At 54.2% G+C, this 16,203-nt stretch overlaps 1 protein-coding gene across 3 annotated transcripts in view; it reads right to left on the minus strand.

Annotated features, from left to right (window-relative positions):
- The window catches only part of GASK1A (golgi associated kinase 1A), a 69,359-nt gene that overhangs the window by 30,976 nt on the left and 22,180 nt on the right, over nucleotides 1-16,203 (minus strand). For 2 of the 3 annotated variants that reach the window (XM_070050961.1, XM_051851840.2), the window contains exon 3: nucleotides 4,334-5,626. In XM_070050961.1, coding sequence (XP_069907062.1) covers nucleotides 4,334-5,626 — 1,293 coding nt within the window. Of the gene's footprint in view, nucleotides 1-4,333; nucleotides 5,627-15,217; nucleotides 15,368-16,203 lie in introns of those variants that run through there. The other variant, XM_070050962.1, reaches the window with a different exon arrangement.

Consider the following 16,203-nt stretch of genomic DNA (forward strand, 5'->3'; position numbering starts at 1 on the left):
CAGCAGGGTGGAGCCCCAACTGTCCTCAGCAATGTCTGGGTACCATATGGAGTGGGTGTGGGGTGCATGGTGTATGTGTGTGTGAATGGTGTGTTTGTGTGTGTGTGTGTGTGTGTGTGTTACTACAGACATCTGAGCATACTAAATTCCTATATACCATACTTGTTTGGGTAGAGGTGTGCATGATTTTATTACTGTCCAAAAAACATTCACCGGGCAGAGTGTACTTCCCTTCTTGGACAGTGGGGTTGCCAATGGAATATTAGCAGATGTGACACTGGCAAAGGAGTTAAATACGCTTCTGCAGCTTGGTGGAGCTCCTGGGCTCCTGCACCCCCTGCCCTGAGAAGAACGTGCTCTGAGTATTGCGGCTCCTTCACCCTGGGCCCCAGGGAGAGAACTGCAGAGCAGACCTGACCACAGCCGACAGCGTGGAACCACGCTTGGGTGAGCCTCGTTGACCCACAGACCCTAGAGCAAGAAATAAAGGGCTGGGGCTTTAAGCAATGGAGTCTGGGGGAGGTTCTCACACGGCGTTATTTCAGCAATCACTAACTAACACAGAGCGCCAGGTGGATTTGTGACGCGTAGGTATGATTTGTGGGCGGTAGGAGAGATGTGGATGTGTGTACAGTACTCGTGGGTCTGAGTTAGTGGTGCGTTGGGAAACACAATCACAGAAAAACAAGGAGGATGAGGCCAAAGACGTGAGCAAGCCCAGCCACCCAGAGAGGGCTGTATGCAGAGTTTGTACCTGGGGCTCCCGTGCAGACACCCCCGTATTCTGCAACCAGCCAGTGGTTTGGAGGAGGACAGTGGCAGCCAGACTTGACTGGTGTTCAGCACAGCGAGGAAGACGTGGCACGAGCCCAGCCCTGTGCTGTCCCACCCCACCTGTGTGTGCTTGGCCGCAGACACTCTGTCCCCGCGGCAGAGCCTGCAGCCAGGGAAGAGCCCCATGCTGCAGCCCCGGGAGAGGAACAGAGCGGCTCTGTGTGGAGCAGCAGGCAGACAGCGGCTCTGCAGGAGCTGTGCCTCGCACCTCAAAGCCCCAGGGCTTCTGGGCCAGCAGCCCCTTTCCCTGCCCTCACTCTTGGCCAGCTGAGCGGTGACACAGAGAGGTGCTTTGGAATCAGACCAGCGAGGCTGTGTCCCGGGGCACCAGCCGTGACCTTGGGCATGCAACTTCACCTCTCTGAGCCTCACATTCTCACTCAACTTTAAGTCAGCGAGGCCTGGCTGAGTCGATTCCTATAAAGTAGGAGAAACGGTGTCCACTTGCCGCCGAGGGGGTGCTGCCTGCCAGGCACTGACCCAGGCACATTCCACGAAGGACCTCGTGTGCAGAAGCCTCAGAAGCTCAGGGGGCTGGGCTGCTCCAAGGACAGACCTTGAGACCAGGGTTCAACTGAAAGCAGCTGACGTGTGGGCCGGCGCCGAAACCCACAGGTAGGAGCAACGAGGCCAGGAAGGCCACCAATGACCACTGGAGCTCTTGGGCTGCGTTCCTGCTTGGGAAACCCGAGATGAGTGCCACATGCAAATCGGACATTCACATTCACCAGGCTCCCATCAGTCACGGCTGAGCACGACCCCACCTCCCCCAGCCCCAGCGCTGAGTGTCCTACAGTCTGGGAAAGCCTTCCTGCCTCACTCGGGTGCTTGTTCAGCCTCCCAGGTATTTTTAGGACATAGTAGGCTCCAGGGCCCAGAGCAAGCTTGCAAATACAGGTGCAGGCAACTAGAAGGTACCATGCATTAAAAGAGCCAGGCCCAAGGGGATGAGGTTGGGACACACAGTACCACTGTACAAGCTGCCAGCAGCAAAGGAACCCGCTCAGTGTCATCCGGGGTGGGGGTGGGGAGACCTGGGCATGGAGAGGTCAACCCCAGGTCTGTCTGACACCACAGCCCTTGCTCTTGACCACCACAAAGCAGCCACAAGGACACAAAGTGCAGAGATGAGCTCACTCAGGGACCAGAAATGAACTCATCACAGGCAGACAGGGGACAGCCCAGAGGAGGAGGCAGGGGAGCCCGTTGATGTCAGACAATGAGGAGGTAGGGCCTGAGGCCAGGAAGAGAGGCTGGTGGCCACTTGAGGGGGCAGGCAGCAGCTACAGGCTCAGGCTGAGTATTGCTGTGGGGGAATTAAGGCCCCAAGCTACTAATTCTTCAAAGGAAGCAGGATTTTTATGGCAAATCAAAGTCTTCCGAATTGTTTAAGAAGTTTCCAAAACACACTGAGAACCAAGCTTGGGTGGCCCCAACACGGCATATCAGCCCTGAAAGCCTGGCGGTGGCTTGTGGCCTGTCCACTCAGCTCTGTCCATCAACCCAAGGGCCGGCACTGACCTCGTTCTTCCATACGGAGCTGGCTCACTGGGCTGTACTTAATCTGTCTGTATTTCTTTCTGGCCGTGTTCCACTCATGTGTACCCATGGCTGACACCCGGCTCACGGGCGCCAGAACTGCCACCCTGGCTGTCAGCATCCGGTTAGGAGAGACCGAGGCTGCCGCTGAGCCGCAGCAGCACACTCATCCCTGGGCGCCCCACGCCCGCGGCACCCCTGCGGCTGGAGTTCCCTCTCGTTCCTCCAGGGACCAGTGTCCTTTCTCTCCTTCTCTCTTTCTCCTGCTCCTATTCTCTTTGTCTCTGTCTCTCACACTTACTTTTTTAAAAATTGTTATTTATGTATTTATTTAAAGATTTAGTTAGTTGAAAGTCAGAGTTACAGAGAGAGAGAGAATGAATGAATGAATGAATGAATCTGCTCATTCACTCCTCAAATGGCCACAAAGACCAGGGCTCAGCCAGGAGCCCAGAACTCCACCTGGATCTCCCACCTCAGTGCAGGGGCCTCAGGACTTGGGCCATTTTCCACTGCTTTCTCAGGTGCAGTAGCAGGGAGCTGGATTGCCAGTGCAGCACCCAGGACTCGAACCGGTACCCACGTGGGATGCTGGGGTTGCAGGAGGCAGCTTTACTCACTCTGCCACAATGCCAGCCCTCACTTTATTTATTTTTATTTTTATTTTTTTTACAGGCAGAGTGGACAGTGAGAGAGAGAGAGACAGAGAGAAAGGTCTTCCTTTGCCGTTGGTTCACCCTCCAATGACCGCTGCAGCCGGCGCACCGCACTGATCCGAAGGCAGGAGCCAGGTGCTTCTCCTGGTCTCCCATGGGGTGCAGGGCCCAAGGACTTGGGCCATCCTCCACTGCACTCCCTGGCCACAGCAGAGAGCTGGCCTGGAAGGGGGCAACCGGGACAGAATCCGGTGCCCCAACCAGGACTAGAACCTGGTGTGCCAGCGCCGCTAGGTGGAAGATTAGCCTATTGAGCCGCGGCACCAGCCCCCTCACTTTATTTTTTAAATCATACAAATCATCTTAAATCCTCAGCTCTTTGGGAGCAGAGGGAAACCCTAATTTGTAGCATTTGCTGCTTTCCACAGCATAAATATTCACACTCTGACCTTTTGCAAGCTAACCACATGCTGAATGTGGAGTTGGCAAAAAAATATACAGTGTTTGGGGCAGGTGCTGTGGCACAATGAGTTAAAGGCCTGGTCTGCAGTGCCGGCATCCCATACAGGCACTGGTTTGAGTTCTGGCTGCTCCACTTCCAATCCAGCTCTCTGCTATGGCCTGGGAAGACAGTGGAGGATGGCCCACGCCCTTGGGCCCCAGCACCCATGTGGGAGACCCAGAGGAAGCTCCTGGCTCCTGGGTTTGGATCAGCTCACCTCTGGCTGTTGCAGCCACCTGGAGGGTGAACCAGCGGATGGAAAACCTCTCTCGGCCTCTGCCTCTCTGTGTAACTCTGCCTTTCAAATAAATAAATAAATCTCTTTAAAAAAAAAAAAAAGGAAAAGAAAAAAGAAAGACACAGTGTTCATGAGATGGCATCACACAGGATGCACCACTACGGTGTCACACAGTAATCAGCACTACCCACATACACCGGACAGACATCACCACAAGGGCACAGGTAACACTGAAATAATCAGGAAGTACTGCTTCTCAGTACTAACGCCTTGCTTTCTGGTACAGGGTGTTAGCTTCTGTAACTTCGGTTTTAACAGTGCTCGTGAGTCACAACCAGGTCTCAAAATTCCTACAACCTGGAAGTCAGCAGTCAGCTCTCATGAGCTGGAAGAGCTGGCTCCAGCAGATCACTGGATAAGCTGTCAGGGAAATTACAGAAAACAGGTGCTTGGGGACCAAAATCCAGGACTAGGGGGAGCATCACCACCCTCCTCAGTGGGCACCAGAGGCCTCTACCTCTGACTTCCCCATCCCTGCACCCCACCACACCCCACTCCACCTACCTGCAGCAGGAAGTCGAAGAGTGCCAGACGTGCCCACTCGGTGTGACGGATGCCCAGGCAGGGGCCTTGGCCTGGCCTGCCGCAGCCGTGTGCCAACAGGCTCTGGTACTGCAGCCAACCCAAGGCCAGCGAGTTCTGGTCCTCATCCGGGTCACCCAGATGCTGCACGTCAGGTGCCCACCAGATGATGGGCCTGGTGCCTCCGTCTGTGTAGCGGTAGGGCAGCAGGGGGCTGCGGAAGCGGCGGGCCAGAGCAGGCAGGCTCCGCCGCAGCCCCAGCACACGGTCCAGGTGGAAGGCCAGGACCTCAGGCAGGTCCCCAGGCCTCTTGATCAAGCCGCAGAATCCCCGGGGGCAGAGATGGCTGAGTCTGGGAGGAATCGGGTCCCGCTGAGGGGCACCCTCCATGGAGAAGCCAACCTGCAGGACCTGCCCATGGCCAGGGACCCTGGCTTTGCCCACCACCTCCGCCTGGGCCAACAAGCGGAGGATCTGCACATCGTGTTCAGTGAGCCATGGGGGCACCTGCTCGCTGGTGTTTGAGCTGCTCATCACCCCTGCGCTGTCACACCATGCAGACCCTCGAAGCTCTCCAACAGAATCAGGCCAGCTGCGGGCCCCTGAGGCCAGGGTAGGACCCGCTGCCGGGGACCCACCACTCGAGATTCTGTCCTGAGCTCCTGGAAGTTCCTTGTCTTCTGCTGGATAGGGCTGGAGGGCCAGCCCAGTGGTAGCTTCCCAGGCCTGTAAAGCTGCCACATTGCTCCCTGTGGCCAGTGGGCCCACCTGGATGCTGGCTTCACCTGGTGCGTCCGGGATGGGGACTCTGCGCCAGGGGTGGCCCAGGCCCTGGGCGCCTGGATCTCTGACTTCATCTTCCCTCAGGGGAACAATATACTGGGTCGTGAATGCCAGATCTGCCACGGCAATGCCCCTCTTGACCCTGCCTGCATGCCTGCTGTCACCTCCAGGGGACGGCCTGCCTCTGTCCGCTCGCCGCGCTCTGTGGCCTTGCTCCTCTACACAGACCAAGCTGGATTTCCTGGGCAAAGCCCGGCCCCTGCAGAGCCCCAGGTTCCTCGCCCGCTGCCTCTGGCTGGAGCTCAGAGCCTGACGTGTGTGAGGGGCAGAGTTGTCAGTCATGTCCCGGGGCTCCGTGGGGCCAGGGTGTGGGCCGGCTGCTGGATGCTGTGGGGGTAAGCGGGTGACAGCCAGCGCAGACAGTGTCATCAAGAGGCAGAACGCTACCACCGACCGTCTCTTGCCACGCAGCCTTCTCCAGGGCCAAGGTACCTGGGGACGGGACAGACAAAGAGATCTTGAGACCTGGGAAGGCGTGAGTCTCAGCCCACAATACAACGAGGACCATGACAAAGGAGCACCCCTGGCTCATAGGGGATTGAAAACAGAACAGCCGGGGGGAGGGATGGCCCAAGGAGCTGCCCTCAAGACAGGAAACGGGTGACCCCAGCCAGCCACGCTCATGCTCCCAAGCACGGCCTGCTTTGCCTTTTGGGGTGGCCCCTGCTGATGCCTGCAGACTTGGGCTTCCCCCATCACTGCCACTGTCACACTGGCCACTGTATGCCACCAGGGACTCTTTCTGCATCTGTTCCCCGCCACTAAGTGCTGCCTGCTCTGCCTTCATCTCCAGTGATCCCAGGAGACCCAAGGTGTCCCTACAATTTGTCCATGTGGCAGCCCAGTTAAGGATGACCTTGTCTACCCTGCCTTGCAGCCCAAAGGGGGCCATGTGACCAAGTCCTTGAACATGGAAGGAGAGTCGGCCTCCTCTGTCCTCCCTGCTTGCTTCCAAGGCAACTGGTTGCCCCGTCCTTCCCCGCTTCCCCCATCTCTGCAGCTTGGCACATGGCTATGGCAGCCCCAGGTCTGTATGTGTCACCAAGGATACACTCTGGGTGCAGTGACTTCTCAACACACGGTCCCCAAACCTGCAGCATCAGTATCAGCTGAGAACTTGTCAGAAATGCAAACTCCCAGGCCTCCATCACAGAATGACTGGTCCAGGAATGGGACTGTGTTTTTGCCAGTTCTCCAGGTGAGGCTGATGCAGGTGCAAGTGTGGGAGCTACTGTTCTCAGGCACTGTGGAGCAGTGGCAGGAAGGAGCCTGGTGCCTGTGCCGCCACATGGGAGCAGAGCTGCCACAAGCTGGTTAAACCATTGCCTTGCAGAGTGTGTCCCACTGTGAGCCTGTATTCCAATGCTATACCTCCCAGCAGATCCCTCGACTCAAGGACAATCAATGAATGTGTGACTACCAGAATGAATGAGCATAGTTTCCTTTACAGAAACCCTGTTTGCCTACTGACTTCACCAGAAATTTCTTGGAAATGTTTTACATTTGTTTTTATTTGAAAGGCATAGACACAGATGGAGAGAGATCTTCTATCCCACTGGTCACTACCAAATGCCCAAAAAAGTCAGAGCTGGGCCTGGAACCCAATCCAGGTCTCCCACGTGGCTGGCAAGGATTCAAGTTCTTGAGACATCCTTACTGCCTCCCAAGGTGAGTATTAGCAAGAAACCGGATTGGAAGTGGAGGAGCCGGGACAAGAACCAGGCCCTCTGACTTGGGATGCAGGTGTTCCAAGTGGTATCTCAACCAGTGCGTCAAACACCTGAGCTACTTCTCAGAGATTTCTGATGTCATGTCAGTGCAAGACTTGTTGTTGGAATGCGTAGAAAAGGCATTGAGGCAGACAGAGGCATGTAAGACCTCCCATGTTAAGAAAACCAGGCCAACAAAACAAATCAGGTTGCATGGTTCTCATGCATGTGACTGTATTCACAAACCTCCCTTGTAATGAAAGGCGATTCCCAGGATCAGCGGGGGCGGGGGCGGGGAGGGGGTAAGGTTCATTGTCAGCTACTCCTGTCCCCTACAATGCACCCAGCAGCCACATTTGTCCCAGAGCCCTGACCCCTGACCAAATCGGAATGGAGCCATTCTGGACCCCGCGCCACACTGGGCTGGTAGATCCTCACCCCCAGCCCTGGGAGCTTGTGCTAAGCTATTGAGGTCAACCCTTTCTGTTCATCAACCAGAGAGCAAGGGCCCGTGGCCGCTCAGCTGCCACTGCCACAGCAGTGGGCCATGTTCTGCTGAGAGCCAACCTGCAGGGAGAGACGGGGAAACAGATGCACAAACCAGCCATGGAGACAGGAGGAAGCACCTGGCCCAGCTTCCTGAAGCTGCTGGTTCCAGTTCTGAGCCTGGGCCAGGGGCAGCTGCAGCCTACCTGGGGGGTTTGTGGGACTCTGCAGAACCTTACACTCCCCTTACAGCTGAGCTGTGGATCGAGGGCGCTCCTGCCCCAAGCAGCCCAAGAGGCCTGAGATCATGCTGGAGTTCCCTTCTCTCTACAATTAACAGCACCCCTCACCCCAGCTCAGTGGCCACCAGGCAGGAGGCAGCCAGGCCCCCTGGTGTACTTTGTCATTTACCTGTGTTTTCAGCGACTTTCTGAGTGGCAGTTTCTGCAGGAACCACATTTCCCTTGCCAGCACAATGGACATCAGGAGACACCAAAAACAGCAAGCAGGAACTGAACAATCCCCAGGGCTTCCTCTTCCCACCAGGACCTGCACCCTGGCTCTCCCAGTCTCTCCTGCCTCTCAGCACCCTCACATCCCTTGCTCCGGATGCTTCCTGGCCCCTCTTTGTTGGAAGTCAGTGTGAGCGGGAGGTTGCGCACTGGACAAGGAGCCTGCCGACGGCAGTGTGTGTTGGCCACATGCCCTTACTCTCAGGACCAGCTTCCTCCTCTGCAGCGGGTTGGGTTGGACGAAATAATCTTTAAGCCCTCATTCTCAGTGTCCCCAGCCCTGGGTGGAGGCAAACCTAACAGCCCTGGAAATTCCAAGGATCTTGCTCCTTCTGTACATTTCTACAAGATCTGTTCGCCTGCTGCACGTACAGAACACACAGTTTTCAGCTGCTCAAGCCACTGAGCAGCCATCCTGAGATCACCCTCCAGGACTGTCATGGTGCATGATGAGAACTGGCTTTCTTAAAAAAAAAAAAAAAAAAAGATTTACTTGTATTTATTTAAAAAGCAGAGGGGCATAAAAGGGGGAGAGAGAGAAAGAGAGACAGAGACAGAGACATCTTCCATCTGCTGGTTCGCTCCCCAGGGTAAGGCCAGGAGACTGTCCCATACGGGTGGCAGGGACCCAAGCACTTGGATCATCCCCTACTGCTTCCCCAAGCACATTAGCAGGGAGCTGGATCAGAAGCAGAGCAGACGAGACTCAAACTGGTGCTCGGATATGGGATGCCCGGCACCACAGGCAGCAGCTTGAACTACTGTGCCACACACCGGCCCCCAGAGTTGGATTTCTAAGGGTCGGAGGGGAGGAGAGGGGACCACCAGACAACCACTAGTTCCGTACTTCATAGTTTACTCATCGTCTCACTCCCCTTCCCAGACACGCCCCTGCTTCCGTTTCCAATCAGGCCCAAGGCAGCACTGTCCACCAGGTGCCCACACCAGAAACCTGGGCCTGCCCTTCCTTCCTCCTTTTCCTCTGCCCCCTATGTCTCGGTCTTGCAAATGTTTCTTCCTACACATCTCTTGGGTCAGCCCACGTTCGTGGCCCCCTTGACTCCCCCCAGACACCTGCCGCAGCCCCTGACTGGTCTCCTTGCCCCCACTCCTGCTCCTCGGTACCCCACTCCCCACCACCTGGGTTCCAGCCTTCGGAGCCCCTCTCAAGAAGTTCTAAATGCTGTTGGGGCTTGAACCTTAGAAAACTCTCAGTTCTGGACAGTGCCAGCCTCTCTGTCTGCAAACCCTGACGCATGCTGTTCCCTCTGCCAGGAATGTCCTCTTCCTCCCTTGTGAGACACATTCTACGGGGTACACCCGAGACTCCTCAGTGGGCCTGAGCCTTGTCACCCCACGAGGCCATTACCTGATGCTTCTTTGCAATTTTGCAATTCAGATCCTACATTTTGTCCCAATGAGATACGGTTTTAATTTGGCCTTTATTGCTATTTTAAAACACACACAACACGTGCATACGAGTAGATAAGCACCGTGAAAACCCAAATGATGCTAGGGAAACCAGAGCACTTGTGGACATCTCCATCCCCTCCCCAGAGCAGCCACAGCTGACCATCTTGGAGGTGCTTCCCAGGCCCTGTTTCTTTTCTTTGCATTACAGCACATGTACAGGCCACCGGGTGTTGGCTTCCTGTTTGCTGTCAGGACAAATTGCCACAGTCGTGGTGACTTAAAACAGAAATGGGTCCTCTCTCAGTTCTGCAGGAAAAGAAGTTCCACGCCAGCTTCATAGGATCAGAACCAAGTGGTGCAGGCTGAGCTGGGCTTCTTCTGGGGGCCCTGGGGAGATTCCCTCCTCTGCCTCTCCCAGCTTCAAGTGACAGCCAGCATTCCCTGCCTTGTGGTCTCATCACTCCAGGGTCTGTCATCACAGTCACTTGCCCTCTCCTGTCTGTGACCAATCTTCATCTGGTCAGTATATATGGGATGGCATTTAGGGCCCACCTGGGTAATCCAGTATAGGCCCCCATCTCAAGGTCTTTAATCAAATCCACCAAGAGTGGGTAGTGGGCACAGTTGTTAGGATGCTACGTGGGATGCCTGCATCCTATATAGGAGCGCATCGTTTGAGTCCTGGCTCCCCTGCTTCCAATCCTACGTCCTGCTCATGTGAACCCGGGGAGGCAGCAGGTGATGCATCAAGTACTTGTGTCCCTGCCACTCACGTGGGAGGCCTGCACTGAGTTGGATGGCAAACAATACCGCATTGCTGGCAAATTCTAGAGGTTTCTATGGAGGGGACACCAAAAGAGAAAATTGTGAGTCTTGCCCCTTCTTATTACCCTTAACTTTTCATTGTTCAACAATTACATCTCCTTTAATCCTCACAAGCACTGGTCGAAGTCTGAATTATCTAATTCCTTTTCTACAGCTGAGACTATGGAGAGGCCCAGAGGGTTAATGTTTGCCCAGGGCCACAGAGCCTGGCAGAGATACAAAGATTTTTAAATTCAGGGCAAATAGCCACAGACACACTTGTTTGGATATTTTTTTCTTCTAAAATGAAAAATGTGTTTTCCAGTTGGATTCATAATCTGTATTCTCAAAGTATTGGATATCACCGAGGAGTAATAAATCTTTCTAAAATATTTCAAGAAGACAGGCTGTTTTGATCCTTCTCGCAGCCTTACTTGGCTTCAGAAGACCTGGGGAAAGTTGGCAGCTGTGTGGCTATGCAGACAGAAAGGTTCAAGACAGCCATGAGCAGATGTCCCTGGCGGGGCCACCCAAGTAAGGCTTTGGGGAGAAACAAAGGCAGCTTTGATCAAACCAAAAAAAAAAAAAAAAACCTTCTGAAGAGAAAGATGCTGCTGAATTATAAAGAGTACATGAGAAGAAAAAGAAAGAAGAATGATACCCGAAACACTAGCGAGTCTGCTGGTGGGATCCTAACCGCTTTGTCATCCCACAGCTGCTGGCTGGGGCTACCCTCCCCCACCCCAGTTCTCACCATCCAAACTACAGGCTCTGTCACTTCTGGTGGGGGGGGGGGGGTAAGGAGAGAAATGATGTGACCAGGATCTCTGGCTGTTCCATTCCTCTTCCCCGCCCCAGTCCCCACATCCCACCGCTTCGCTGAGAATCACCCCCAACCACCACCACCATCACCACCCCGACCCCGTACAGAGGCTGCCCACGGGTTGCAAGGAAGACACTGCTGATTTCTGTCCCTGTCCCCCGTGGCTCTGTTACAATGGGCAAGGCCCACGACCTCTCTGTCTTGTTTCCTCTGTGGCCAAATGGCAAGAATGAGATCATTTCTCCCTCCAAGCGTTACTGTAAAAAATAAGTGAACCTGAGTCTGGCAGAGGCCCACTGCACGGTTTGGTCCATTTACGTGAGCGGAGGCGGGAGGTCATGGTTTTGCTCCCCTCACTTTCCCGACACCCCTTCCCTTCCTAGGCTTTGAAAAATGCCCACTCGTCGTCCCGGGTCAGGGCACCCTGTAATGTCCGAGCAACAGATGGGGATACTTGGGAGCACTACTCAAGGCAGGGGCAGAAGTTCATTTACCAAAAGGCCACACGGGTTAAGTCAGGAAGGGGCCACCTTGGCCGTGAGAAAGAGCCACCTGTCGTGCAGAGGCTTTGTCCAAAGATGACCAGTAGATCAGGAGGGAACAGCTTCGCCCTGAAGCAGCTGGGAAGGTAGGGAGACGGAGGGTGGGAGCCAGAGAAGAGGTCCAAGAGGGACTGGAAGCACACAGGTTCTGGGGTGGGGCGAGGGCTCCCAGGAAACTGTGGGGAGCCAGGAATTCAGTGATTCAAAAAGCCCACCTATCTGAGAAGCTGGGGGCTGCGCTGGGCCAAATCCCTGCCAGAAGACAGCCCTCAACAAGAAGTAAAGGACAGTGGCACTGAACATATTATTTGCTCACAGTTCTCCCTGTCTCCCACCTGGCCACGGTTTTGCAGTAGGTAGAACATCCTTCTCCATCTACTCTCTTTGGCCCTGACCATGTGACTTGCTTTTGCTAATGGAATACAAGTGGACGTGGCCAATGGCCCTTGAGTGGACACAACAGGTCCACTGTCCTCCTGGAGGCTGTGCATGTACCTCTCTGGTCTGGGTGGCCTCTTTGCAAACCTGGTCTCACCATGCGAGGAGCACACCCAAGGTGAGGTACCTGGAGTATAGACCTGAACCCAACGCCCAGCCTGGAGCCAACCCAGCCGTGCCCGCCGAGCCCAGGCTACCCACAAGGTTACCCTGCAATCAAGATAGATGTCTATGTTGTTGTAAGCCATTTAGATTGCACACTGTCTGTCCTGTAGCATTGTCACAGCAAAACCCGACTGATAACAGATCTTTTGGTGGTGTCTGGGGAGCTCTGTGCCAGGTACCAGTAATGACGCATAGCATCCCTCCCTTGACTTATAAGGGTGTAGAGCACTCACTACCAAGGGGTCTCAGCCAGGATGAGGCTGATGGCGCAATGCAGACTCAGGTATGAGGGGTCTTCCCAAAGTCTGCAGGAAAAGCATGTTAGGAAACAAACTACGCGTGGACTTCAAAATGTTTTGCAATAAAATGAACTTCTCTTTTCATCCCATTGCCCACCAACTGTTTGCCATGCCCTGGTTGCTCAGGTCTAGAACCAGTTCATTTTCTCTGTAAGACAAATGGAAACCAGGCAGGTCTTTGGAAAAGGACTCTTTTGAAACATTCTAACACAAGCCGGGGGCTTTTGTATAGAGTTTGAGAAATTTCTAGGATGGGGCCGGCACTGTGGCGTAGCGGGTTAAAGCCATATGGGTGCCGGTTCTAGTCCCAGCTGCTCCTCTTCTGATCTGGCTCTCTGCTATGGCCTGGGAAAGCAATAGAAGATGCCCAAGTCCTTGGGCCCCTGCACCCACGTGGGAGACCATAAGAAGCTCCTGGCTCTTGGCTTCAGATGGGTGCAGCTCCAGCCGTTGCAGTCTTCTGGGGAGTGAACCAGCGGATGGAAGACCTCCTTCTCTGTCTCTACTTCTCTCTGTAACTCTTTCAAATAAATTAAATACATCAAAAAAAAAAAAAAAAGAAATTTGCAGGAAAGGACTCAATTAAACTTTGGTCTGCAACAGCCAATAGGACACTGCTTCCCACTTCTGGAGTCATAGGGAAAGGAGTGCCCTTCTACTTCCGGATCGTCACTCAGGGTTTGGCCTCATGTTTTGTCACTAGATCTCCATCCCCTCACCTGCCTCTGAGCCCTGACCCCCAGTGCTTAACAAATGTGACTCCAGGCTCCTGGCTGCACATGGGCCGGCTGGCAAGACAGATGCAAACTCAGCTCTTTTCCCAACCACCAGACATCAAAAAAAGATGGCAAAACCCTGGTCCTCCAACGAACAGCATGGGCCATGGGTACCATGCTGGCCAGGGAAGACGGAGAGGAGACAAATGTTTCTCTACCTTCCCGGCAGCACCCCAACAGCACATGAACAGTGTTCCAGCCAGTGAGAGACGGGGCAGAGGGAAGCCGTGTGTGCATGCACACGTGCACACGCATGTGAATAGCAAATACCGAGTCTATGTCCTAGAGTCATCACTGCCGGTGTGCCACCCCCTCACTCTGTGGCCCCCAACATTCACCCTCTCCTAAACAGCCCCACTCCTCGATCACTGATTCATCACCACTCAGACTCTGAGCGAGACTGGCAGAGATCTGGGAATTTGGAGCTCCCACCCCATTTGTTCAAGTGGAGCTCCAGCATTGTCATAACAAAACTATGGCTGGGGCGAGAGGGAAACCATGAGTGGATTTGCAGAGGGCTGGGATTAAAACCACATGTCACAAGCCGGGGAGGAACTCTGCAGGCCAGACCTGCTCAAACTTCCCAGAGCCAGGCCCTAGGCAGGGGCAGCTGGCCTGGCACAGGCCTCTGGAGCAGAGACGACAGGCACGGCACACAGGGGCCCCAGGCCCCCAGTGTTTGTCTGCCCGCCAGATCGCTGGGCGTGGGGAGGTTAGAGCTGAGTGTTCCCTGTGGACAGAATCCCAGGCTGCCCAACTCAAAGTGACTGCCCAGCCAGGCTCCCTGCTCAGTGCCATCGGAGAGCTGTGATTTGCCCTCCAAATCAGCAGCTTCAGGACGAGAAAGGACCTTCGCCCCTGTCATTTCTGGCCCAGAGATTTTCCAGGAAAAAGAAAGAAACCCAAAAGAATGATAACGAATATTTATTCAGTATTTCACTACGTGTGTGGCACCACTGGAGGCACTTCACTTGCATTAAGTCACTGAATCCTCAGGCCAGTCTTGGGCATTCAGCGTTAGGATTACTATCACCATCGTACAGGCAAGGGAAGAAAGCAAGGCAGGGAGAAGCGGAGTGGCCCGAGGGCATTAGACAGGAATAAATGAACTGGAGAATTTCCCACAATTTCTGTCTCTAGCCCTGTACTCTAACTCCGTCCCCTTATATACCCATCTAGTATGCTCACTTTCCCATGATGCACCTGACATCACAAGCACTCCACACGGAGATGCCAGGAAGCCCCCAATAAACCTCACATGCATTAAATCCCACTCAAGCTCCACCCCATTTGTGTATTCAATTAGGGCACCACCCCCACCCCATAAAGGGGACTGCTGGGCTCAGGAGCTCTCGCTCGCTCGCTCGCGCTCTCTCCCCTCCCGGGAGTGGGCCCAGGCAGTTCTGGCTTCAGAAGCAGCTGAGCTGGTGGCTGCTCTGATTCTGAGACAGTGCTGGCTCTTAGGGGCGGGCTCTTCTCTCAGAGGAGGCTGCCCTGTTTGGGACTGGCCCAGTCCTCTGTGAAATGAAGCTTGCATCGAAGGCAGGTGGCTCTCTCTTTGCAGCAGGGCAAATGAATGGAGAGAAAATGTAAACTTTCAGGTACATGTTTCTCATTCAAAGCGAAAATAACCTTGTTCTGTCTCTTGTCCTACGTCAGTCTTTATAAACAGGAGACTATCAATGAGAAAATGCCACCCTTGGGTCCACTCCAATTTGGACATTTGTGAGAGGCAGCATGAGAAGGAGCTTTCTGTTCATCTGTTACCCCCAAATTAGGTCTAGGGCTTGGTCTCAAAACCAGGCAGATTCTAAGCTTCCTGCTCTTCCAGAACCAAATGGTGGCCGAGTTCCTTTCAGCCCAAGCTCTGTCCAGATGGTGAGCCAGGAAATCACAACCATCTGACCTGTGCGGTGAATCTAGAAGACGCTAATAACCACAGTCGCCTCCTGAGCACTCACCCAGTACCCGGCGCTCCCAAACTCTACCCTACAAGGTGTACACAGATATGATGAATTTGGAGCTGTAAAAATTCAGATTTCAAGAAGTACAGTACCTCACTCAGGGTCACCCAACAGAAAGCAGCAGGCAGGATTCAGCTTTTTCCTAAGTCCATGAACTCTTCACTGCACCACAGAGTGAGGAAGGAAGGCTCCAAAACTTGGGAGACAGAAGTAAGTTCAGGGAGGGGTTAAACATGGCAAGAGAAAAGAGGATTTTGCTGCCTCTTTCGACAACTTCCTGTGACTTCACACAGCCCCTTCCTGTGACTCCACACTGACACTTCCTGTGACTTCACACAGCCCCTTCCTGTGACTTCACACAGCCCCTTCCTGTGACTCCACACTGACACTTCCTGTGACTTCACACTGACACTTCCTGTGACTTCACACAGCCCCTTCCTGTGACTCCACACTGACACTTCCTGTGACTTCACACAGCCCCTTCCTGACTCCACACTGACACTTCCTGTGACTCCACACTGACACTTCCTGTGACTTCACACAGCCCCTTCCTGTGACTTCACACAGCCCCTTCCTGTGACTTCACACTGACACTTCCTGTGACTCCACACTGACACTTCCTGTGACTTCACACAGCCCCTTCCTGTGACTCCACACAGCCCCTTCCTGACTCCACACTGACACTTCCTGTGACTCCACACTGACACTTCCTGTGACTCCACACTGACACTTCCTGTGACTTCACACAGCCCCTTCCTGTGAATTCACACTGACACTTTCTGTGACTTCACACAGCCCCTTCCTGTGACTTCACAGACACTTCCTGTGACTTCACACAGCCCCTTCCTGTGAATTCACACAGCCCCTTCCTGTGAATTCACACAGCCCCTTCCTGTGACTCCACACTGACACTTCCTGTGACTTCACACAGCCCCTTCCTGTGACTCCACACTGACACTTCCTGTGACTTCACACAGCCCCTTCCTGTGACTTCACACAGCCCCTTCCTGACTCCACACTGACACTTCCTGTGACTCCACACTGACACTTCCTGTGACTCCACACTGACACTTCCTGT

This window comes from Oryctolagus cuniculus, chromosome 10 (genome assembly GCF_964237555.1).
Source record: "Oryctolagus cuniculus chromosome 10, mOryCun1.1, whole genome shotgun sequence".
NCBI classification, from domain to species: domain Eukaryota; kingdom Metazoa; phylum Chordata; class Mammalia; order Lagomorpha; family Leporidae; genus Oryctolagus; species Oryctolagus cuniculus.